This window comes from Amblyomma mixtum, chromosome 5 (assembly GCF_055824585.1).
Source record: "Amblyomma mixtum isolate Tamu chromosome 5, ASM5582458v1, whole genome shotgun sequence".
In the NCBI taxonomy this organism is placed as follows: Eukaryota; Metazoa; Arthropoda; class Arachnida; order Ixodida; family Ixodidae; genus Amblyomma; species Amblyomma mixtum.
Genome location: NC_143016.1, coordinates 51,278,247 through 51,304,401, shown reverse-complemented (window position 1 = coordinate 51,304,401; position 26,155 = coordinate 51,278,247). Strand labels below are relative to the sequence as shown.

Sequence of the window (26,155 nt, the reverse complement as noted above, 5' to 3'; positions counted from 1 at the left end):
TTAACTATGATTATTGGCAAGTACTGGTTAGTAAATGGCGTCAATGGCTCAAAGGCCATGAGGGTAACGGCCTTTAAGTCAAAGGCATTTAGGGTGAAGGTCTTCGAGTCAAAGGCTTTTAGGGGCAAGGGACTTATGTATAAGGCGTTTGCCCTCAACGTCCTCACCCTAAAGGCCCTTGACCTAAGGGCCATTGCATGCCTATACATGGATTAGGTCCTTTGTTGACTCTTGCTTGCTTTTCAAACCTTTGTGCGTCCCAAGCTTGAGTATGCTAACCCTATTTTTGATCCGCACCACAATAATCTTACTAACGCCCTCGAATTGGTTCAGAACCGCGCAACACGATTCATTCTATCTAATTATTCCTACCACTCAAGCATCTCAGCACTAAAAGCTCGAATCAACTTGCCCCCCCTAGCCTCGCGCCGTAAGATAGCACGTCTTAACCTTTTTCATAAATTTTTCCATTCTTTGCCTCTTGATAACCCCTACATAAAAAGAGCCCACCGCATCGCCCGGTTCAGCCATAGTAACGCAGTGTATCCCCTACATGCCCATACTGTGACATTTCAGCAGTCATTTTTTCAGCGTACTGCACGAGACTGGAATGACCTGCCCACCGAAGTTGCCATTATCATCAACCCACTAGAATTCAAGCGGAGCGTCGCCAGCCTTTCATCTTAACATTTTTTACCATTGTTTGCCAGATACCGTCCACTCCCTCATGTAATGTCTCAACCGAGACCTTTGAGGAAATAAATAAATAAATAAATAAATTATGGTTGCTATGGCAGCTGTGCTGATGCCGTCATTCGAGCTTTAGAACCGTTTCGTCTGGACAACAGCGCCGAGCTTTGTTGCGGATAAGCCATATTATGCACTGACATTAAATCCCCGCAGGAATTGCGATTGTTTGGTATACAACCCGCTGATTTTCTATGGCCGCCGGAAATAGCAGGTGTGACCGCAAGAAGCATTTTATAGGTCAAATTTTGAATCGATGACCAAGAGTCGACCATTATAATCACCATGTTCGTGCAAAATCTCACGGGACTCTAGATTTTTTTTTAAGAACAAGTTTAGATATCACAAATGAGTTCTTTGGCATTTGCTACCGGTAGCCAAAAGATGGCGTTAGCTGCTGATGTACAGTAAAGCCATCTCGTCCCTCCTGCTCCTATGCCGGCACTCCTTCTCTTGGCTCCTCCCGGGAGCCGATGGTGGCGGCACCTAGGCCGGGTGAAGCTAGCAGACGCTCCCAATGCTGGCCCTTTGGCGCGCAGTAGACCCCGCGTGCGTTTTCTGCCTTGGCTTTACTCGAAATGAGATCATGGCATGGGAGATTAAAAAATTCGCTGTGGCTTAGCTTGGTTAAGCCCGGTAATTGCGAAAGCAATATCCGTACCTACGCCATGGTTCAGCTGGTGGTGTAGCTGGTGGTGGTGCTTGTGGTTAGACACTTGGCAATGCATCTGTTATACAGTCCAATCCAATCCAATCCAATGCAATCCAATCCAATGTAATCTAATCTATTCTAATCCAATCCAATCCAATCCAGTCCAGTCAGGCCGCCGTTCATGTGCACCGCCGTCGCACACGGACGGCGCGAGATCGCGAAGCAATGTTAAGCCGCTGGTGGTTGGCACAGCTACTGCTTTCTAGCGACGTGAGTCGAGCCTAATCTCTTCAGCGTAACGCCACAATCGCGCTCCTAGCGGAGAGCGCAGGAGTTAGGCGCCGGTGGTGGCACCGCCGCGGCTTGCGACGGCGCGAGTTGGTCGCCCTTCTCTTCGGCGTGATGTCACACATGACGTCACACAGAGGTCAACTAAAGGTCAATGGTGGCACCGCCGCGCCACGGCAAAGGCTGAAAGTTCAAGTAGTAAAGCTTTCGCTTTAAAAGTTAGTGATCAAAATAACTGCCTCCAGCAGCGTTGGATTCATTTATCGAAACTTTTTGTACTGCCGTCTATTTGATTGGGTGCAAGCGGTGGAGGTGGCGTGCGCAGCCTAGAATATCCTCAGAGGGTTGTTTCTCAACGCTGGCGCTTTGACGCACAGTGGACCGCGCGCTCGAATCAATTGTTTTCATCTTCGGCCTTCGATTCAACCGCAATGAGATCACGGTGTTGGAGATTTAAAAATTATAGGTGGGGCTAAGACAGAAAAAAACAAGGCTTTCGTAGCCCGCGAGCGAACGAATCCATCTAAAACCATGCCAAACGGCATTAACTGTGAAGAAAGACTGTACTAGTACGAGCTTCACACCAAATCCTCCGAAAAACAAACGAAACGACTGACAACTGAAGAGCGGCACTCGCATCGTAAATACGGGGATCCAGCTCATTATCAATGCTTTCCCGGCCGATCCTATGTAGCCAAACCTTTCGGCGAACCGCATCGCTTTTTGCGGACGGAATGACGAAAAACCTTTCCCACTGCCTCCTCGGTTGTTGCACCCGCAAGCGCAAGAAAAGCTCGGCGACGCCGGAGCGCGTAGACACCATCAAAGCTAGTGAAACACTTCTGTCAAAACTGTGTTGCACCAAAAGGAAACACGAAGGAAATATGAACGTCGGTGCTCGTGAGTTTTAGTGCACAGGAAGTCCGCAATCGGCTCCTGTTGAGTCTTCGTCCATGTTTCAGTCTACGTTTGCCTTCGATCTTTTCCAAGCAAGAAAGTTTAAAGAGACATTTTGTGTATAAACAATAGCATCAGTAAACTAACGTTACGCTTTCAATTTTCAGAATCCAAAACCAAGCGCAGATCTTTGAGATTAAATTTCTTGTCGCAGCAAAAGAATATACAAAATCAAAGGAACACAGAAATAATTTTAATCATACTCATACCAAACAGTTGTGGACAAAAGTATTCCTGAACGAGAAGAAGTTTGTGAACGCCATTTTTTCATACATTGCAAGATTTCACTATAACATCAATATATCTGTAGATTTCTTGATGGCAGGTTTGTACTTTTTTGCTGTTAACATTTTTGCTGTCGTCAAAAGCATTCCCATTGGTTTTTTATGGAAACCTTAAATTTTTTGTAGTCAAAATATTTTCTTAGAAAGTTGGATATGGCCTGCCGATGCCATTGAAATGTTAACACGGGTTTAGATTGTAGAATATAAGTGGTCAGATTATTTCAAGACCATGAATTTTTAGAAAGACGCTGCTTTTGAGCTACTGCGGTTCTTAGGTTCTCCTGTTTTCCTAGGTCGGCTAATTTCGCCTGCATGGGCGCTGTTTTACATGTCAATGTTGTTTTCCAGAATCTTTGTAAAATAGCAAGCTTATGAAAAAAAATCTATTTTGTTTAATAGTAAATACAGTTTGGCTCTTAAACATTAATATAACATAATTTAATATTTGTTGTCTTTCTGGCCAACACGGAAGCAACGTTTCTCTGTTACGAGAGAAACAGCGTTACTTAGATAATGGTGTAAATCTTTTATGATCAATGTAGGCGTCAGGTATGTCAAACCTCTTTTCTTGAAGAAGTCTCATGAAAGCGCTAATTTCCCATATCGTTCGATATAGTTTTCTGGGTTCACTGCAGTATAGGGCATACACAGCCGGAGTGCAAGAAGAAACGAATGCAAAAGATGTTGCGCTTTTATTGTTCTCCCCAACAAACGAGGAAATCAAAAGCACCACAGATAGACGAATGCTCTTCGTTTCGAACAGTGTTCGTAGGGACAGCACACATAAGTTTCACGAGAACAAGATGAGCATGAAAGAGATAATGAAGCAGGTTCCGTCGTTTCGCGAAAGTAAAAATCAGCAGTGGCGGTATTCATTGAGTATATGCGGTGTTGCTGTGAACAGCCGCTAGCCTCCACAGACAGTGCTTTAGCAGACAGGCTTCAGTACAAAATGTTATTTAACTTACATTTACACAAGCAGCCTTGCTGTGGACTCATCACGAGGACCGCGCAGGGCTTCGTCGTTGCATATATTAGCTTATGTACAGTGTCAGCACCTTAAGATTGTACGTGTCGTTTAAAGGAACTCTTCCAAGACGCTGAAGGATAATGATTGTGGCACTGCGTACTACTAGATCAAACATTGCCAGCAGAGAACAAAAGGCAAACAGACCAACAGAGCAAGAGAAAGCACCAGCCGATGTGTGAAATAGCTGTGCATGGCTGTTGTGCATGCTATCCATTCCTAGCGTTCAATGGCTGGGAAGCGTCTACAAATCAGAACCAGAAAGCAAAGACCGGGCAGAAGGAAGTACAGGAAGTCACTTAGCTCTTGGCACGGCCAAGAGTGTAAGTCAGAGGCGCATGTGCGATGGCGATCGGGTGGCCACCTACAGTCACGGGGGTCAAGTGCTGAGCGGTGCCATAAGAGATAGGCGCCGCGTGGATGGCGAAAGGCGTGGCGTGCAAGGTGACCGGTGTGGCGTGCAGGGCGTGGACCACAGGAGCGGACTGGACGACATAGGGCCTTGGCGCGGGTCTCACGACGGCCGCTGTCTGAGCGGGCCTGGGTGCGGCTGGGGCCGGCGGGGTATCGACGGCGTTGGAATAGAACGGAGCGTCGGCCGGGTTGGAGGTCTTGGTTCCGGGCTCGTTGGTCTCCACAGTGACGCGGAATCCGTCGGCGTCGGCTACGTAGCGCACAGTACGGGTGATGCCGTTAGGGTCGGTGTAGCTGTAGGAGCCGACCTTGTTGTTGTTTTCATCGCTCGTCTCTTCCCGAGTGATGCGGGTGCCGAATTCGTCCGTGTTGTCGTGGCTGAAGCTGTATGGCGTGGCGGGCTTTAGGGTGGTTGGGGCGCGAAAAAAACAAAGTGCAGGTGGTGAATGCATTGCAGGCAAATGTACGACTCTACCACTTCTACTCATTTGTTTTGGTTTATGGGGATTTAACGTCCCTAAGCGACTCAGCTATGAGGGGCGCCGTAGTGAAGGGCTCTGGAAATAGCGACCCCTGAGGTTTTTAATGTGCACTGGCATCGTTCAGTACACGGACCTCTGGAATTTCGCCGCCATCGAAATACGGCCACCGTGGCCGGAATCGAACCCGCGTCGTTCGGGTTCAATGAGCCACCGCGGCGGCCTGCCACTTATATTGCTTGCTTTGCTCAAATATCCATCGTTTACGAAAATAAAATATGACCTCTATCGCTAAGAGAGCTTCGTTTGGCTATTCATTTTAGGACGTAACAGGGCTTCCTTGCTATCGGTAGAACTTAATGGCGCAAAAAACTGAGAAGAGATTTTCGAACACTAATTCTGCGCTCGTGCTTTCCTTAATTTTTCTTATTATTATTATTTTGCTACCCTGAAGCAAGAAATGTCTCATATAGTCTTACTGCGCGTTAGCACTAGGCAGAGGCACAATGTTTCCGGAAGCATACTCACGAGTTCTCCCGGAAGCGCCTGGCCGGCGGCGTAGGCCACCAGGCAGCACAGAAGCACCTGGAAGAGTACACAGTGCACGTTACATAAATGGCAATAACGTCGTCCCGCTGGTCCAGGGCCTGTCATATTTTTCGGCTTTAGGCACACACACAAACACACAAGCACACCGCACGGCAAATTTCGGCACAACTCCACTCTTGTCGGCGCACCTTGCTGAGCATGCTGAAGGCGAGATGTCGGGGAGGGTATGTTTAGACCGCTGGGGACACTGGAGTCCGAAGAAGGTGTTCCTGCTTCCGCGTCGCGTGAGTCAAGGATGTTTGGCGGTCCGTCTTAACCCGTGCACGTTTTTATACCCCGCTCCTTGAACGCCTTGCTGAATCCCAGAGCGAGCAAGCTTGAGAATTTTTAATTTCTTTACGTTTTTCTGTTGGGCTCTCACTAGGACGACCTTCCAATGAACGGTTCGGAGAGGGGCGAAATATTTTTTTTTTTAAACAGGTGGACACGCTATAATGTCGCGCTAGCGACGTCCACAGAGCAAGAGCCAGAGGACAGAAGTCGCGTAGAGGGGAGAGGGCACGGGATGTCCAGTCGCCGCGTGATCCTTGCCAACTTGCACGCATTCCGTTCGCCTTCTGCTTGTGGCACTTCGAATACTATACCGTCCATCCGGAAACTAGTTTCGTCAAGTGCGATGCGCAGCCAGATATTGCGCTATCTCAGTTGTCGCCGAGAACTGCAGTGGAAACGGGATCTATATGGTAATGGAAGCGGTTCAGGCAAAACGCGAGCCGCTTTGCCTGCGTCCGAACCGCCGATGGAATTGTTATTCAGTGCGACCATTGTGCCCTTCGGTGGAGTCTGCGAGTACGTGCTTGGGGAAGCAACATGCGTATATTCGAGGCCGCAATTTGGGCAGGGAAGGAGGAAAGAGAATCCTCAAAAATCGCTATAGTATTTCAATTTTTGTAATCTATTACGACTGAGGGTACCCACTGCGAAATACATTGTGCTATTGGGTGGAGTCCGCTTCATTGATTGGTTGTCTCAATGAAGGCCCAGACGATCACTATCGTGCCATTTGTATTCACTCGAAACTTAAATATTTGAGAATACTGCTGATAGCGGCAACGTTCGGGAACTGAGCGGCATATTCAAAGATTCTGATTAATGAACCGTTCCTTTCAAAAGAATAGGGTCTGAAAGGGCGGCAGAAGAGGTTTTCCGCGGAATTCTGTATTTTAGTCCTCTAGGGCTCACTTTTAGATTAAACGTGCGTTTTTACCCTTGCTTGCCAGAGCGTTCTCTAAAACACGTACAGGCGCCCAAATCTTTAACTGGCGAAATAAAAACTGGTATGGCGCAAGAAACGGGGACACAGAAGGCACACAAAACACAGGACTGACGCCAACTCGTCAGTTGGCGTCAGTCCTGTGTTTTGTGTGCCTTCTGTGTCCCCGTTTCTTGCGCCATACCAGTTTTTATTTCATCATGAACCAACTCGCCCAAACTAGAGTTTTACTTGACCATATTTCTCCTACAATGGGCCCTTTCCTCTTTCGAAGCTTCCGCACCGAACCTGCCATTACGTGTCTCAACCTGATTGCTGTCTCAACCTGCCAGTCTCGAGTTGGCGTCAGTCCTGTGTTTTGTGTGCCTTCTGTGTCCCCGTTTCTTGCGCCATACCAGTTTTTATTTCATCATGAACCAACTCGCCCAAACTAGAGTTTTACTTGACCATATTTCTCCTACAATGGGCCCTTTCCTCTTTCGAAGCTTCCGCACCGAACCTGCCATTACGTGTCTCAACCTGATTGCTGTCTCAACCTGCCAGTCTCGAGTTGGCGTCAGTCCTGTGTTTTGTGTGCCTTCTGTGTCCCCGTTTCTTGCGCCATACCAGTTTTTATTTCATCATGAACCAACTCGCCCAAACTAGAGTTTTACTTGACCATATTTCTCCTACAATGGGCCCTTTCCTCTTTCGAAGCTTCCGCACCGAACCTGCCATTACGTGTCTCAACCTGATTGCTGTCTCAACCTGCCAGTCTCGAGTTGGCGTCAGTCCTGTGTTTTGTGTGCCTTCTGTGTCCCCGTTTCTTGCGCCATACCAGTTTTTATTTCATCATGAACCAACTCGCCCAAACTAGAGTTTTACTTGACCATATTTCTCCTACAATGGGCCCTTTCCTCTTTCGAAGCTTCCGCACCGAACCTGCCATTACGTGTCTCAACCTGATTGCTGTCTCAACCTGCCAGTCTCGAGTTGGCGTCAGTCCTGTGTTTTGTGTGCCTTCTGTGTCCCCGTTTCTTGCGCCATACCAGTTTTTATTTCATCATGAACCAACTCGCCCAAACTAGAGTTTTACTTGACCATATTTCTCCTACAATGGGCCCTTTCCTCTTTCGAAGCTTCCGCACCGAACCTGCCATTACGTGTCTCAACCTGATTGCTGTCTCAACCTGCCAGTCTCGAGTTGGCGTCAGTCCTGTGTTTTGTGTGCCTTCTGTGTCCCCGTTTCTTGCGCCATACCAGTTTTTATTTCATCATGAACCAACTCGCCCAAACTAGAGTTTTACTTTAACTGGCGTGCGCGAGCGAAGACTTTTCTGTGCGCCAGCGCCATACGACGGAGCGAAGTTGGAAACAGAATGAGGCTAAGCGCACGCTCGCAAAGCACGCTCAGCTGGTCCCATCGTCTGCTGGGCTGTTCCTTCCTAAGGACGTCGCCCCTTATTATCGCGTTTCGACGAGTAGGCAGCGTGAGTAGCCGAATGGTTTTGGTCGCATTTTATGTTCCGAGTACAGCATTGCAGCAACCAAGAGAGGAAAGAAAATTTAAAGATAGGCCGAACACGCCCAATCATGCGATAAGCCGGAGAACATAGATCTGTCATTTGTTACTTGCTGACGCGAACGCTTTTCTTCATCTGTATGAAGGGCGCTTATCAACTCTGCAGGCTTTATGCTTCAACGTGGCGACGAAACTAAAAGGATGCTGTGAAACTGAAGTGAAGCAGCTCTACAGCCGTTCTCGCGGCATTTACTATTTCATACAGATGAAGAAAAGCGTTCGCGTCAGCAAGTAACAAATGACCGATCCATGTTCTCCGGCTTATCGCATGATTGTGCGTGTTCGGCCTATCTTTAAATTTTCTTTCCTCTCCTGGTTGCTGCAACGCTGTTCTTCGGAACGTAAAATGCAAACAAAACCATTCGCCTACTCACGCTGCCTGCTCGTCGAAACGCGACAATAAGGGGCGACGTCTTTAAAAAGGAACAGCCTAGCCAACGACGGGCCCAGCTGAGCGTGCTTTGCGAGCGTGCCCTTAGCCTCATACTGTTTCCAACTTCGCTCCGTCATATGGCGCTGGCGCACAGAAAAGTCGCCGCTCGCGCACGCCAGTTAAAGATTTGGGCGCCTGTACCACCCCACTTTATTGGTTTTTCTTCAGACATTTTGACTTAAATAATTATTTGCACATCATAAACCCAGAAATCATGTAGTCTGTGAGCCTCTTCAAGTTGCGTAAAAAGTTGGCACTGTGAACTTCACAGCCCGAAGCTGTTATAAATCTGAGAGCCTGACAGCGGGAGATCCAAATACGCTTTTATTTATTTTTTTTTGTCTAAAAGCTACATGCCGTATCGGAGCGTAGAAGGACTGGAACCAGCAAGCACGAATTCTTGGCCATCCAGCGGCGACGCGGGGAGAGTGCGTGGCCGTAATGTCGTCTTATCAAGAGATTCTAAGCGATCAGCTTTTGCCAGAATCGTTTATCATGTGATGCAGGTGCTTCCTAGTGACACGCGGTTTGTTTCCTGATAGAATGCTTCAACAAAGTCCCGGCTGTTTTTTCTGCCTGTTGAAAACAAAGAACACTGAAATGGATATGAAGGAAAATGTAAAGGAGGTGATAACAGAAAAATGACTACTTATTGACATTAAGAGCAAATTACAGCATATACGGCCATGCTGCAAAACTGGTTTTCTTTTTGAATCCACTCCATAACGGCCCTGAATAATGGGGAGTGAAACGCGTGGTCTGCCTATATGTTAAAAAAAATAAATTCATGACACCTTCGTGCTCCTCTTCATGCGCTCTCAAGGATACCTATAATTTCTCTTTCAGACGCAGTGACATTTAACAGGACAATCAATGCCTTGCTTTCACTCCTACCGAATATTGATGAAATGGGATAAAAAATTCGGGTTTTTGATGATTTGAGAGCTCACCGGTACAAGTGGACCATTTGGACTTCTTCTGAGGAGCTGAAGCAAATGCGAGAATCGGGTGTTCAACTGAAGCGACAGCAGCGACGTAATATGCTCAAGCGTACACTAGAAATGGCCAAGAAGCATAAGCTTTGCGGCACCGCGTTTTAAGACGCTAAGGCAATGTGGGAGGCAAATCACTGACCACTGCCAAAAAAATGGGTAATGCGAAATCATTTTTTCTTTTGCATCAAATAGAGCTGTTTCATGCACTTCCATAGAGGCAGCGCTTCAAAGAATCTCTCTTGGCGAGATTCAATGAACGTTGACAAGGTCAGCGTTCACGTCACCTCGGTGGCCCCAATTCCTTTGAGATAACTCTGCCGAGACGCCAATAACCGCTGCTTTCGTCGATACCAGATCCGCCGCCGTTATTCACATAAGAGAAAATTCTTTTTCGATCTAAAAACGCTGTTTCTGAGGAAGCTAAAAGCTTGCACCTATATCTGGCACTTACAGGAAGCGCATAAATAACTACCAGAAGATAGAAATATATGCCTCAATGATTATAGCCTACATCTTTGGTTTTTATATCCAAACAGTTATCTCTCCCGCAGTACAGCTTCTCTCAAGCACGAAACTTCATTTTTAGCACAAACGTGCGCAGAGGCACCGATGTTGGGAGCGAGGCATCCTGCATTACACGATACCGCAAGTGCCCTATAAGCATATTTAACGCATCAAAATGTTGCCGCATGATCAGCTAAACGCAATGTTGATTGGCGTTATAAGAAAACCAGGCCGTGCAAGCAATAGGACCTCTATATTAGCGTGATCACCGCCCACGACTGGGCGACTGGTATCATTGTGTTTGTCCGGAACAATGAATAAAATAATTCTTGTTTCTTCTGGCGCATTCAAGTCCATTTTCTTGTACAAAAATTTTGAAAATTGAAATATACTCTTATGGAAGTATTGAAGGCAGTGGTACATTCTTCTGATAGGTAGCAAAATCTTCCTTTTAAAGTGTTTCCATCGATCGCATCGAACAGTTTAGACTGCCATAAAAAAGCAACAGGGAACACTTTTGACGATAGCAAAAACGTTAATAAAACATAAATTTAAGACTCGTCGGGTGATCTGAGGATATATTGATTGCTATAGTGAAATCTTACATTATATGGAAAAATTTCTTTCATGAACAGTTTGCCGCACAACAATGCTTTTGTTCAGAACTGCTGGGTACGTTAAAAGCAATTCCATTTCTATGCTTCCTTTCCCTTCTGCGTGTCAAGAGCCGGAAACCGCAGCAGTAACCGTGAGTGGTGAGTTTTTCCTTCCGATATTCGCAGTTCCGCCAGTGCATTTTATTTGCATTAAAGCACGTTACGCTGCACTTCGTTGAGCCTGCGAAGAAATAATTCTTGGGAGGAAAGAGCGTGCCTAGCAGCTCTGCCCAGGAGTAGCGTGTGTTGCTGCATCCACGCATGTCATTTTCTCATTTTCGCACTTTGGTTGCAGCTTGCGACAGCCTAGCTGTCACAGGCGGACGCGGATAAAAATAAACTAACAGATAAAAAAAACGAAAACGTAAATCAAAAGCCAATGAATAAAGTAAAAGAGGCGCAGTGTGCCTGAAGTGAAAGATAAATTGAGGACCAGGAAACGCGTGGAGGATTCTGATTTATGTGACAAAAAGTTAAAACCTAGGTGAGAGACTCGGGCAAGGAAAAAAAACAAAACCAACGTCCTGTAAAATAAACTGTTTGAACCAAAGAAGAGTGATAAAGCAGGTAGGGAGCATGCAGTGCTTGGAGCAGTCGCAGTTCCTATCGATCTTCCACGCACAGGGGCACAGATGAGGCAAGCACAATGCGCCATGGAAGAATTGAACAGTAACAATTTTTTATTTCATAAACTATGAAAAAAAAACATAACAGCTTTAAATAAAAGAAAAAACAGGGCGTAGATTGATGCTTGAGTCCCGATTCGTTTCCTTCAGGACTGGCCAGCCAGTGACCACCTCATCCTGTCCTTTTCCGTTGCGCAACTGAGACAACTTAGGCGCTCTTGGCGCGGCCCAGGGTGTAGGTGAGGGGAGCGTGGGCGATGAGTGGGGTCACGTGCTGGGCGGTGGCGTAGGAGATGGGGGCGGCGTGGACGGCGAAGGGAGCGGCGTGGACGACTGGGGTGGCGGCCTGGAGGACGATTGGCTTCGGGGCTTCGACCTTGACCTCAACGGGCTTGGCCACGACGGCGGCGGCTGGAGCTGGGGCGACCTCGATGGGGTTGGCGATGTACTGGGCATCGGCTGGGTTGGAGGTCTTGGTTCCTGGCTCGTTGGTCTCGACAACGACGTGGAAGCCGTCAGCGTCAGCGGTGTACTTGACGGTACGGGTCACGCCGTTGGGGTCGACGTAGCTGTAGGAGCCAACCTTGTTGTTGTTCTCGTCACCGGTCTCCTGCTGGCTGATGCGGGTGCCGAACTCGTCGGTGTTGTCGTAGCTGAAGCTGTAGGGCTGTGGTGGCTGGGGAGGGCGGCAAGAAGCAAAGAAAGCGGTCACAGCCCCGTTCTTTCCCACACGACACGATAACTCTAAAGCAAGAAATGAAGCTAGCAGAAAACTGTGATATCACTTTTTTTTGTCTTCACATTTTGTGCTTTTGTGTCTGCGCGTCATTATGAGAGGAAAGAAATATAAACGAATCTGACACTTGTTCACTAATGTGACCACTTAGAACTTCTCGTCTCTCTCAGATCGAAGCAGTATTATTAGTGAATCAGGAGATTTGATGGAGAATATGACGTGTTCAGCAGCTGCATAACAATGACAATAATTTCCTGATCAGTGAATGATTTATGAGAAAAAGAAGGGAATGCACTTCATATGCTGAGCAAAATTCACTTTGAAGATAAACAGAACTCCATAGCCGTCACTGCGCTTACGATATAAAAGGCGTCAGGTAGTAGACCACGGTCTCCCAGACAAAGGCAATTGTTTTCACTCGCATTTCTTACAACAGCAGCACATTGCATTTACATTTGAGCCTCGAAAACATTTCGCAGTCGGCCCTTGCGGCGCCTCGGAAAGAGAATTTAGCCCGAAAAGGCATGGCAAAATTATTTATCTGCGCAACCTTCTTGCACCACTTCCGAGCCGTGCTACCCAACTTCAGTGAAAGGCTGCTGGCGTTTGCTGTGTAAGCTGCTTCCATACGCAGAGCTTAGCGTCAAGTTTAGAGGATCGCTGGATAATTCCCCTTCTCCACGCGAAGCCTGCTCTTGTGCAGGCATGTATTCCTCTGATAACTTCCTTCCTTCCGAGAAGCTAGCGGCATTGCAGTAGACCTGTTTTCTTACGTTAGCCAGGAGACAAAGATGATGGCGCCTTGGCCGGCGGCCGTGGGATTAGCTCCCAGAGAGCACGCATTCCGCTGCTTCTTCATTGCGTACACGCATATAAATGCTCCAGCAGTCTAGACACGCAGGGCACGTAGGGCCGACCGCCAGCTTTTCTTTTTTGTCGCGAGCCAGCTGGTTTTCGTGCTTTGAGGTTTGCCCTGGAGATTCGACGCGGGAAAGGAAAATCCAGACCAAAGCGCACTCACAGCTGTGCTCCTAGCGGGTCTACTCCGCAAGCCGGTTTTTCTTCATGCGATGTTAATCACGCCTCTTTATTCTTCATTTGATTTAAGTCAGAGCTTTTTCCGTTGATTAAGATGATATTTTCCTTGGCTAAGACTAATTTACATTGCCTTTTTTTTTCCTTTCTAAGGCAAACAATGTAAGCAGCCGGAAATTTTGAGCTCTGTGACAACATTGTAAAGGATGCTAAATCTAAAAATATGTCGTCCTTACATAAATTGTACAAATACAAGCTAGCCCTGAAAATTTCTCGCCATTATGGAACAGGCGGCGCATTTAGAATAAAATATAAAGCTGGCTACAATAGCTATGTTCCGCAAGACAAACGGCAATGAAAAACTACGCTTTTTGAAAGCATGCTTACTTGGTGTAGAGGCTTTTTCCTCAATGAGGAATAAAGGCAATGCGTGGCTTATTTAGGGGGTTTCGTTTTCACTTTGGGTCATTACTTCATTATGGAAGTTGCAAAAATGATGCGCAAACTCCGCTGACTTCTGTTCAATTTTCTCTGTGGCGCTTTTAATGCATATAGTTGTACTTTATTCATCCCTTAAATCATTATGTCATACAAGTACACCACTTTTACTCTCTAATAACGCTCTTGTATTATGCAGTTGTCTTTCCTCATGCACAAGTCCTGCCTTTTGTGGCATTCCCCAAGAGATTTTTTAGGAGAATGCCTTTAATAAAAAAAATTGAACCGAGGTTCTTATTCCACGTGTGCACAGAAAAAAATGTGTGCACAAAAAAAAAAAGCCAGGCTACCGCAGTTTTTCTTTTCAAGTTAGCGTGTTCTGCGTGGCAATTAAAACAAGCCCTCTATTTTAGACAATTATATTGCGGTTCATTAAGTGCTATTAACCAATTATTATCATCAAGATTTAAAAAATACTGCAGCCCGAGGGCCAAGCATAGTGGGCAATATAAGAACAACCAAAGATCACCACAGCCAACTTCAAATGAAAAAAAAGGGAAAACAGACAAACACTACAAAACACCTGTATGATGAACATAAAGGCAGTCAGAAGTAAAAGGTTGCTGTATGAACAACATTGTCAAAAAGAAAAAAAAACAGGAAGAAATATTATAAAACACCAGACGAAGGAATGCAAACAGAACTCTGATGAGAGGGAACAAGCGTTCTTAAAAAAAGCGCGAAAAAGACGAGAGCTGCCAAGCTGTTCCACTGAGCGATAGTGCGAACAAAAAAAGAGTTTTTAAAGAGGTTTGTACGGGCAAAGTACGGCGTAAGGCTGTTGTCATGAACATTCCTAGTATGCCGGGTTAAGCGTGAGCGCCGGTAGTCCTTGGAAGAGAAATTAAACCGTTGATGATAAAGTGAAAAAAGAAATTTTAACCTAGCGAGTTCTCTTCTTTTATCTAAGGATGGAATATTATTTACAGACATGATGGCAGACGGTGAAGCATTCCTATGATAACTGTTGAAAATAAACCGGATTGCTTTTCTTTGTATCATCTCTAGTGAATGTATATCTTTTTTTGAGAAATGGATCCCTTGACACACTAGCATATTCAAGTTTAGGTCGAATGTATGTGTTGTATGCTAATAGCTTCACGGACTGTGGGGAAGACTTTAATTTGTGGCGGAGAAAGCCAAGTTTCCTTGCAGCCGCACAGCAAATTTTGTCGACGTGATTAGTCCAACTAAGGTGCTTATTTCAAGTTACGCCAAGGTACCTGTAGTTATCTACTTGCCGTAGGTTTTCGTGGTTCAGTATGTATGTAAACTGGAAGGGATTCTTCTTTTTCGTGACCCGTAGGAGAACAGTTTTATCTCTATTTACTTCAATTAACCATTCCACGCACCAATCTGCAACTGCGTTAACGAGATGCCTTAAATAAGGAGCCCTAAATCATTTAGATATAGAAAATCGGCGCTTTGGCAATGCTATACTAGTATGTAAATATTGTTTTCTCCTCTAATCCTTTATATCCAATTTGTTCTAGCCATAGCTAATCTAAATTATTATTTCATTAAATAGGGAGCCCTAAATTATTTAGATATACAAATTCGGCGCTTCGGCAATGCTATACTAGTATGTAAATATTGTTTTTCTACTCTAATCCTTTTTATCAGATTTGTTCTAGCAATATTTACGCAACTTTCTGTTCAAAACAAGCGTGATAGAAGAGATAAACAATAGCAATTCTTTAGAGATCTTAGTAGTCACCGCTAGCTTTCATGGTTCAATTGTACCATTCTATGGCTTTAAAGAATTTAACTTTCTCGACGCACTTGCATGTGGTTGAAAATACGCTGTAGACCAAGTTTCATAAAAAAATACCGATCAGACTTCATGACTGTTACTGAGCATGACTAAATCTCTCGATTTTACAATCCCTGTAAGAACTGTTATCCTGCGTCATAATGCATCCAGACGGGTTGCTTAATTTATTGCAGTGTGCTGGCCAGAAGGGCTGTCCGAAACATTGAAGCTTTCTACGATGCCTAGCACCACCGAATAAAGGTGACGAGGCCTCCGCGGACAAAAACGTGTCATTTTTTTTCTTTCGTTGTTTAGTCCGTAAACAAAATGTTTAAGCGAGGTACTTACGCCCTCCAGGCTGTCCTGCTGGGCAGCAGCGTAGGCGACGAGGCAGCAGAGAAGGATCTGAAACGAAGTGAAACAAGAGGCATCTCGTTAATGCACGTGGCGGACGCTCGTTCCTCTCGGTGAAGATCTACTCTGCGATGCTTCAAACCGGCTCCGATCACCAGTGGACTATCAAACTCGGCGACGAATACGAAAGCTGGCACCTTGGTGTACATTGTGGCTGGCTGGTTGGTTCCCTTGCCGGAGTGGTCAAATGAACTGGCGGCCTGGTGTCGGAGGCAGGAGCCTTATATACTAGTCTCGACTCATTCCGCTGTCATCACGCGCTCCGCTGATACGAGTCTCTTCGGTATTCCCGGCAGGTCGCGCTCGCACGGCGCGCCCAGGCCTGCCCCTCTTGACAACTTTCTCCTCGCACTGCATTAACCGGAGGAGAGACAATATCTCCGCTGTGGGGGAGGGTGGGATGCGACCTGCACCACGACACAGTGTCTGCAGGAAAAACGGCGTACCGAAAAATAATAAAAAAAGAGATCTTCTAGTACTGGAGCTATGCGATTTCTTCACTTTCTGTTCCTTTTGCCTCAAGTGTTGCCGACCTCGCTACCGTTCTTATTTTCCTCGAAACTACTGCTATTCAATATTCAACCAACTGTATTTTCAGAGGCCGCCGCATCTAAAGTAATCAACTAATGAATGTACGCATCAAAGCCGTTTATTTCTGCATGCCATTCCTGAGAGGGCAGTATTTCCCTGTGAGCTGCTTAAGAAATTCGGAGGGAAGCACTCGCTGGAATGCGCTTTCTTCACGCCGACGCCTGTGTCAAGGATTAAAAAGAAGAGCATTAGTCTTGAAATCTTTACCAATAATCTTGAATGATTGAATGCCCAGGTGTGATGATCGAAATGCGCCTTGGGGTTAAGCAGGTAACTTTAAAATGTGCAGTGAACTGACATGGCCTGAAGAACTTTTCTGTTAGAAAACTTTTGGCAGGCTAAAAGAGAAGAATCACTTTACAAAGTTTAGCAGTGTCATTGTCATAAGCTTTAAAAACGTTTTACTTGTACGATAAAAAGACTACCCATAGTAGCTTTTGGGATGCTAAAAATTAAAATTTGTGTTTATGAATTACACTGACTATTCACTGAAACAGTTGATACCATTTTAATCATTAATTGTAAAACTCATATGACTGAAGTTCTCTATAAGATATCAACTAAAAAAAATCGACATTTTGTTCTTTGTTCACGGTGAGAAGCAACTCATTTCTCCGAGACAACTGTAGAACGCTCTCTTCCAGCTAAAAGGTGTCCCAAAAAACTATGACATAAACTATGAATAAACCATGATCACTGTAAGAAATGAAGGTCCGATGCTTTTCGCCATCTATGCAAATCGAAAATATCAAGTTAGAATTCAAATTGCTCAGTTATTTACTCGGCAAAAATACCAAGTACAAAGTTAAATTTACAGGAAATGTTGAATTGGCCGAAACCTTAATTTCGCGATGTTGTAATAACGGCTTGTTTCTTTCTATGTGCCAAACATTGTACTTGAATACAAGTTGCTTTTAGGTAGAACACACGTGCAGGCAAAGACAACTGCACGGGACAACTTCCCTAGACGAAGTGCTGTGAAGCTCTCCCGTGCAGTTGTAACTATTTGTTTTGATTGCTTTATTGCGAAAAAAAAATACCGCATCCACTCATGATATTTCGCACTTTAGGCCCTCTGTAATGGTCACATTTTGGGAATTAACACGCTTAGTATAAGATAAGCACAAATAGTTCACAGATTTGTTATGCTATGTTCACAGCCTATTAAACAGAATTTTCTTTTATCACCGCATCCTCTTCAGCGATACAAACTTTTCAGCTAATGCCAAAAAAATGAGCGCTTTCCTGATCACGACCGTTAAGTGGTCCTAACTTTAAAAATATACATTTTGAGGTGCCGATTACTTAGCGTCTACGTAACACCACTATATCGGAACGGTGAGCTGGGTAGACGCTACGGATTCAGTATTGAAGAAATTGCTGCACACATGACTGGTCGTAGTGCGGAAGAAGCGGCACTCAAGGCAACTCCCTCTGGTATTTAAGAAAAAGTCCTGATTTGTGTCTACACTGACACTAGGCCATCCGCCCACATGTCAACGCCCTCGGTGCCATGTTTCTCGTAGCTGCGCGCGTCGACCCCCGATGTGAATAAGGAATCCAAGTGGAATCGCTTGCTGCTCTGGACGTCAATGCACCGCTATACAGCATTTCCCTTTAAACCAGGACATCTCTCTACCACTAGCTAGGATGGGGTGCATCAAGCCATGGGGTGCACCAAGACGACAGAATGACGAAGAGTTTGACGGTATAGAACTCACACGGTTCAGAACAACACTTCCAGAGAACACTTCTAACACCCAGATATTCGAGCGGGGGCAGAGAAGACTGAACAATGCTCAGCCCCATAGATCAGCCCTATAGGAGTAGAGATCATGGAAAGGATTTTACCACGCTCTGTGCTTCAGCGAAGCTGTACCAATGGATACCTAGTGGTGCCGGAACCAGCTTGGGGAGATTAACAGTTATTGCATTTGACCATACTGCACTGTGAGCAGACAGACGCCAGCGAACATTCTTAAGGTTACGTTAAAGACAACATAAATACCCCCGAAAGCAGGATAATGAATAGACGCCACTGTAATTCCTTTGGTAGAGCCCCAAAGCACATTTCGCAGATTGTGGGCTGGGTCACACCGCTCTCATGCGGTAATGTTTTTTTGGCTTGGTAACCAGTTACCTTTGGCGTATAAAATAACCACACTGTTTTATTCCATTTATTAACACCAGAAATTTAGAGAAACGAATAAGAGAGTTAACATTCCTTATGCAATCCTTGATTTCACTGACTGTTGGCTTCTTTGATTTACTGCTCAGTGTGAGATAGGCTGGCACATCTACACTGTTGTTTTCACCAAGTTTCGGAAAAATTTCGGACCTAGAATTGAGTAAAACATTCGTACCATCCATCAGCTGTAGTCACCAAAGCTGTAATTTATATTTCACTTACAGGGGTACAAGTGCGAGCATTATTAACGGAACAGTGAACAGCATTGCTGGCCCCTAGCTGCAAATGCCAGTCGGACAAAGAGCATTCAGGAAATATTTTCATCTAGAAGGGCATTGCGACAGGGAAAATTTCGAATGTTCCTGTGACACGAAGATTTGCTAAGACTCTTCATGCTTTAATTACATGGCAAAACTAAGCTTTCGCATTCGTTTATTCTTTGCCTCTATGTACCTCTGATGCTATGTGGCAGAGCTATACAGCGAGAAAAAAGTGGACATAAAAAGACAACACAAGAAGTGCTGTAGTTTAAACATTTTTTGTTGGAGTCAAGCAGCAACACAAGCAAAACAAAGAAGAAAATGATTTCAAGTTTTCACGCGCAGTAAAAGCTGCTGACCATAGCCATGATTCATAAATAAACCTCGCGGTGGGTTAATGCGACAGACGGCTGGCTGACACATTCGAGAACTTTTCGTAAAATATGCATTCCCCCAGTGATTTCAGGGCTAATTTCGATAGAAGAAATTGCCAAAAATACTGTTGACCGGATCAGGAGACAACCTTTATAATTGTTAGAATGGATTTCCTGGTTGAGGTCACTACTAATTTCTAACGAGCACTTATGCTCCCGCAGACGGAGGCGCGGACAAAAGTAAACGGAGCACGCAACTGTCTTCGAATATTTTTCACGCGTCACCTAATTGAAGTTTCCAGCAGTGGTACACGAATGCTGGCAGAGGAGGTTGGTGGGCTTTCTTGTAGACAAACAACGATTCTTCATTACCCATGGAGAAGGCGTGATTACACTTCGAACGCAATAGCGTGCTCCGTTTACTTATGGCCGCGCCTGTACACTGATACACCGGTCAGACTGGCCCAGGAATACTTTACTGCATGATAAGGGGATTAGATAAACCACATCAATTTTGCAAGGCAATAAAACTTTCAGATATTATACCGCACATGTATTCAACCAGGTTACTGCGTTTTACTTTAAACCTCACAGATTTACAGAGAATCTATCGCGCTGTCCAAATATGCAATATGAGATCACACCAATCAGTCAAGCTATGTGTTTATTTATTTATTTATTTCTTGTACACCTAAAATGCCCCTGAATAGGGGTATTACATGAGGGGAAACAATACACAAAATGAATCTTAAATGAATGACATGGGGCTTAAAACAGAACATTTTCAATGGCTTTTTTAAAATGGACGGGCCTGGTGTGGAGTGCGGCATCGGCAGGCAGGCCATTCCAGTCTACTGCAGTCTGGGAAAAGAAGTAATGAAGGTGCGCAGTGGTGCGTGCGCGGGGGGGGGGATAAACGGCTTTTCTGTGACTGGTGCGAGGGGACATGTGATGAGCTGGTTTTAGATCTGCAAGGGATGAATGATAAAACTTGTGGAAAAGGATGAGTCGGTAGATTTTGCGTCGCAGCTCGAGGTCAGGCCGGTTAGCTCTTGACTTCATAGCAGTCACACTAGAATGATACGAGTTGTCTGAATGGATGAATCTAGCTGCACGGTTTTGCACTGATTCAAGTGATTTAGTTAGATAAGAAATGTGAGGGTCCCAAACTGCGCATGCATATTCCAGCTTGGGACGAACCAACGTTATGTAGGCGAGAGTTTTAATAGACGAAGAAGCTACTGGCAAATTACGTCGTAAGTAAGACAGGACACGATTAGCTTCATTAGTAACGGCAGCGATATGGGTGGACCAAGAAAGATCATGCGATATGCTAATTCCCAGGTACTTACATGTTGATGTCGGAGAAATAACGGAACCGCAAAGTACGTAGCAAGGAGTTGGGTAAGTGCGTCGCCGATGAAAAGAAATTAACGAAGTTCTTTTCACATTCACCGACATTAACCAGGTTTTGCACCAAGTTTCTATGTGTGAAAGGTCAGTTTGGAGGGCATGAGCATGGGCTTGATTGTTAACAGGACGGTAAATAATGCAATCGTCGGCAAATAGGCGAATGGAAGATGAGATGTTAGATGATTTATATATATTAGAAAGAGTAGGGGACCAAGGACAGTACCCTGAGGCACACCTGAAAGTACAGGAGACCTGGAAGAGGCGGTATTGTTAACATACACGAACTACTGGCGGTTAGTTAAGAAATCACATATCCATTCATATATGTGCATATCAAGGTTAAGACACGAAAGTTTTAAAAATAGCCGTTTGTGAGGAGTCTTGTCAAAAGCCTTTTCAAAGTCTAAAAATATGGCATCAACGGGATTGTTATTATCGAGGCTAGAACTAAGATCATCAATGAATAATGCTGCTGAGTGTCACAAGAGCGACCCTTACGAAACCCATGTTGGTTGGGATGAAAGAAATTATTAGGTAATAGAAAATTTACGTCATGTGAGTGAATTACATGTTCCATTAGTTTAGAACAAACGCAAGTGTGTTTTACCTCTGGTGGCTATTTGTCTCTCTCGAATAGTATTCTGAGAGAAGAGTGTAAATTGGCTGGCGTTAGCCATGCCTTGAAATGTGGAGGTAAAAATTCACTGATTACCGGCCCTTCTTGCTCAGCTCAGCCTCATGTACGCATCATGAAGGCATCATATCGTCCCAAGTCATGCAGTACTTGATGATTATTGATCTCATCTGTTGTAATCGGCATGTATTTAAACGTAGACATTTACTGAATTCCCAGCTGTTTGAGTTATTCTGTGATACTTACTGTTCTGGTTTATTCGGCTATACCTATTCATGCCAGTTTTATTCACTTCGCTACAGCTTTCGACCACGTTTCGGTTAATCGACCACAGGCGATTAATCTGCAAGCTGCCGAAATTGAACTTAATTGCGGACGTCATCAGGTTGACCAAAAGCTGTATCTAATCGTTTTCAATTAGTTATTATCAACAAAACTCCGAGGTACTCCAGGGCTCCGAGCATGTCTAGTCTTTCTTCTCTGTAAATGAGTCAAATTCTGAAACTAACTCGTGTATTCGAGTATTTGCCAATCACTGGGTCATTTCGCGTCAAAATAACAGCCCTTCTGGTTACAGTACTTGGCAGAATGACGAAAACCCTGCTTCTGCATAGTACAGGAGGTAGCTCACTAATACCCCATCAAACACAAAGCACTAACGCTTACTGCAAAAAGACACCCAACTATATCAGAGAAGTCGGCATTGATTATGTGTCAACTGAAATTTCATATAGCTTCTGATCTGACATTGAAAGTTTAACTTGGACGTTTCCAGAAAAAAAAAAGCTTCTAAAACTTCAAGCTTCCGCAAACGTATTTTTTGCCAAGATAACCCTGGAACAAACATTTTCGCCTGCACTGCGAAGGCTATAAGCCCGAACATGAGCACATGTCCTTTATCTGAAATCCGCTTTAAGCATACCGCAGTTCAGAACAAAAGATCCTTATATTACTACTCCATGACTAATCTTATCTAACTAGCGTAACAAAACCTAAAAGAAAGGTCTAAATTTTGCTTCTTCAAACTAGAAGGAGCGATGCCCTCCATGTGTCATCGATATACTTTAAAATGGCTTGTTACGCTTTCGAAAAACATCTTTGTGCCCTGCAAGCCACATAACATGTTTCAACCCGTTATGTAAAGTCAGCTTCTCATTGGCATCCACCGATGTATTGAAATATTCACATGGGCGTTTGGAATCTAGGAGTGAAACGGTTCCCCGGCAGATATAGCATCGGTAATTGAACACGAATAATTCGTGAATGCTCCAAATAAGGTATATTGTTAAAAGCGTTTTTTTTCCTTTGATTTCCTTTTTTTCTCATCTTATGTATTTGGTCGTATCTTGCTGTAGTGTATGCTTTGTATAATAGGCGATGGGCAACCTCTTCTCTAAATAAGTTGTTAATATTCTTTAATATTGACTAATATTTTGTAATACTTCCTTATAATAATATTTTTTATAGTGACTTAAACATCTTGAAATTGCTGTACACTTCTATTATTTTCGGAAATAATTGCGCACACACAAGGCAGGACACCAAAAGGCACATTCATGGGCCCAAGCTTAAGCTCAATTTTTATAGCTTAAGCTCAATGCGAGTTTGTCTTATCAGTTCTCCATCAAAGAATTTCGATTCCTTATCCAGTAAAGCTACTGATGGAGCACCCAGGCAACCAGGTAGATATATAACATATATAACAGTTTCCCTCTCCGCGACAATCTCTCGAGTCAGCTGATTCCTTACTACAAAGTCAAGCAACTCTTAAGGAAGTCACTGCACCCTGTCCATCACTGCCTTGCCCTATCTTGCGATGATGTTCGCAAAATAGGGCGATCACAATGAAATCTAGTTGAAGTACTGCCTGTGTGCATTCCTTTTGTGGTCTGTCTTTTGTGTGCGCAAATATATCTTAAAGTGTGAAGTACTAACTCGCCCAAAATGAAACACTTCTATTGTACGCCGTGGTTTTGTCCTGCGGGGGAATTTTTCTTCCCTTACATTCTGTGCATTTCTTGTTTTTGTCTGTCATCGGACAGCATTGCCTTTCTAAGAGCGCTTACCAACCCAATTCGCGCAGCAACAAACCTTGCTCGAATTTTCTTACAAGTTCTAATTTAAACAAACTTTTCCGCTCCCCTATATGTTGTGCTTGGAAGTGACTTCAGGCACATAAGTAAATCATGACCTGAAAGATAAGAGCCCTATATCTAGTATAAGTTATTACTGTTTTTCGGTATACTTACCAATCTTACAACATGAAGATGCTAGATATTATGTAGAAAATCTCACAGCTATCAACTGTTAAAGGTGATCAAGGTGCCCGGTCTACACAATTTCTGTGCGTGGCCTATTGTGTCAATTTGCGAGGTTAGCGTCTGGGTTGAGATTAGTACTTCCCTCCCTACTTTTTCTCACTGCAGCGCTATGTACATTTTGATTGCCAATTTGATTTCACATTCCCCCCCCCCCCCCCCCCCCATTATATAGGCGCACTTAAACGTGGTAACTCCACTAGAACACGCAATCAAATTTTACGGTGTGCAGCTTTTGAAGCTTAACGGGTGGTGAAGAGTGCAGATTGGAAGAGGTTTCTTAGGGACATTGCATGGATAACGTTGCATGATAAGTGCTGAAAAAAATTCGCCGCAGCTACCAAAGCCTACAGGACAATTCGCTGTGAAGTAAGAAATTACTATGAATTTCCTTAAGAAATATGTCACATGGTCTGTGCATCTTCTGCGTGCTTCTTTCGGGCTGCTCAGGAATTGCAGTGAGAAGCGTCTTCATATTATATTTGAGCCCTAGGCAGATACAACAGATCTAGTGTGGACCATGCATTTCGCTAACGGTACTAATAGGGAAACCTACAAATATATCTTGAGATTTTTTTTCGTGTGTGATGGCTAGTACTAAATTTGAGAGCTCAGGAGTAGTCTCATTAAAAACTACAAAACCTTACAATTACACACAGAACAGCTTTATTGTCAGTAATTAAATAAGCACATCTTGTTAAAGTTTGCCTGTTTCGTTAATATAAAACGCCGGTTTTAGATTGGCCTCCGGCCATAAAGCTTTGCTTTGTAGCCGTTCATAAAGCCTGAAAAGTTCGAGTGCGCGGCGAGAAGCATAAAAGTAAGCCTGTAACTTTCAGTATATAGGTCACTGAGAATCATAGTTCTCACATATATACCTTCTAGAGACACACGTCACAAGCATGATTTTACGATTAATGAATACTTTTGTGCTAACAACACATATTATTTTTCTTTCTTTCCCCGAGCAGTAAGGGAATGGAACGCCCTAGGTAAATCTATAACTGCGCAGCATTCCTTAGAAAAATTCATAGATCTTGCAGTCTCATCAGTTTTGTCATCAAGCCAGATTTGATGACCATCCATAGTCTGTATTGGTCTTATGTTGCTTTTTTTTTCTTTTTTGCTCACTCCATTATGTACCAAGTGTATCATTGTATTAATGAATACTTTGAGACGTGTTTGAAGACATGTTTTGAAGGCCAGAGTTGACTTTCTTCCGTTTTCTGTTTTTTATTCGATGTGATTCCGCATATGAATGCTGATTTCTTGTCTTTTAAACCTGATTGCTGGCTTTTGTATTATTGTGTTGTTAACTTGCATCTTTGTTATTTATAAATCCACTCCTGTAACAGTCCCAAGAAGGGACTAACAGTATGTTCAAATAAAAATAAAAAATAAAAATAAATATGTTGCCGACATCATCTACCTGGTCGTTTTCTTTAAGAAATACGTTATTTTTATTTATTTCATCAATGATTTATTCTTCATATGTTTCCATTTAGGCGCGTATTAGGCGACACCTTTCAGCTCTGGAAACACTGTGTTCCGGCTTCCATGTCATTTCCTGTTGGAAGTTGAGTGCAACTAGTCATATCAGGATATTCAAGGTGAGGCGCCTGTTACAGAAAATACAGAGTTTCTGGTACACTTTTTCTGTAGACGAAATGTTTGTTGAAAGGTGCCTGAAAATATTCGTTTCACAATATTAAGAGTGCGCGCCGCATTTGCTTGTCTGTGGAACGCACAACCGCGCTGCATGCAAGACCTATGCTTCCGTTATAAAAGCACAGCTGCTAATACAACACCTTTAGTTTACGTAGTCGTATCTTGTGCGCCCGGCTAGGCCTTCTTACTCACAAATCCAACTCGTAATAATGGCCAGTTGGAAAAGAAAAGTTTAACGCCGCATGACCACCATATGACTGCCGCCAGCAGCGCCAAGGCGGTCTGCAAGGCTGCCATTTGTGCACAGCTCCTCGTTTTGCAGAAATGGTAGTTATTTTCGCTTTCCGTAGAGACTTTAATCTGTTCCCGCCGCTTCTGCGCATCTTGCCGACTGCTGTTATTTGCACAGCGCAAAATTTCAAACCCGTTTCTATGTGTGTTTCCGTTTTCCTTGAGTTTTTCTGTTTAGCTTCTTGAGATATTCACTACACGATTCGAACAGGCGATGCACGCCGGAATAATAGCGACCACAAACGCTGTCGGGTTTGCACTGTCACTGCTTTAAATACAGTGCCGAAAATTCCAGAAGCTCTTCCACTCGAAACGTATTGCGGAGTCTCTGTCGTCATCACAGGTCTGATTGTTTTGGCATGCAAAAAAAAAAACTTTATAATGTTCACAGCTGTGCGAATACGCACGCCCTTGGTTCCTATGGCTATTCACTTCCTATGGCAAAGGCCTCCTCTTGTACAGTATTGAAGGCCGAAGACCGTACCCCTCCCATTGTTTAACGCACGAAAGTGATAACACGTCGTGGGCCACAAAAAT

General features: G+C 44.3%; 1 protein-coding gene and 1 pseudogene across 2 annotated transcripts; both read right to left on the bottom strand.

Moving 5' to 3' along the window:
• Positions 1-4,254: 4,254 nt before the first annotated feature.
• On the bottom strand, positions 4,255-5,502 carry LOC149342122 (cuticle protein 16.8 pseudogene; annotated as a pseudogene).
• Positions 5,503-11,653: 6,151 nt separating this feature from the next.
• Positions 11,654-20,548, bottom strand: LOC149342121 (cuticle protein 16.8-like). 2 transcript variants are annotated; one of them, XM_089542108.1, is made up of 4 exons: positions 20,537-20,548; positions 16,019-16,039; positions 15,816-15,872; positions 11,654-12,121 (listed from the first exon to the last, which is right to left on the bottom strand). In XM_089542108.1, the coding sequence occupies exons 2-4, from the start codon at positions 16,028-16,030 to the stop codon at positions 11,654-11,656; spliced, it is 537 nt and encodes a 178-aa protein (XP_089398234.1). In that variant the 5' UTR covers positions 16,031-16,039; positions 20,537-20,548. The 2 variants fall into 2 exon arrangements, with proteins under 2 accessions (XP_089398234.1, XP_089398233.1); XM_089542107.1 differs by lacking the exon at positions 20,537-20,548 and having other exon boundaries at positions 16,019-16,030.
• Between the last annotated feature and the right edge of the window lie 5,607 nt (positions 20,549-26,155).

Excerpts from the sequence above, each read along its gene's own strand:
- LOC149342121 (XM_089542108.1), bottom strand. Across the intron at positions 12,122-15,815 it reads AGCAGGACAGCCTGGAGGGC|CCACCACAGCCCTACAGCTT; the intron begins GTAAGTACCTCG and ends CGCCCTCCCCAG.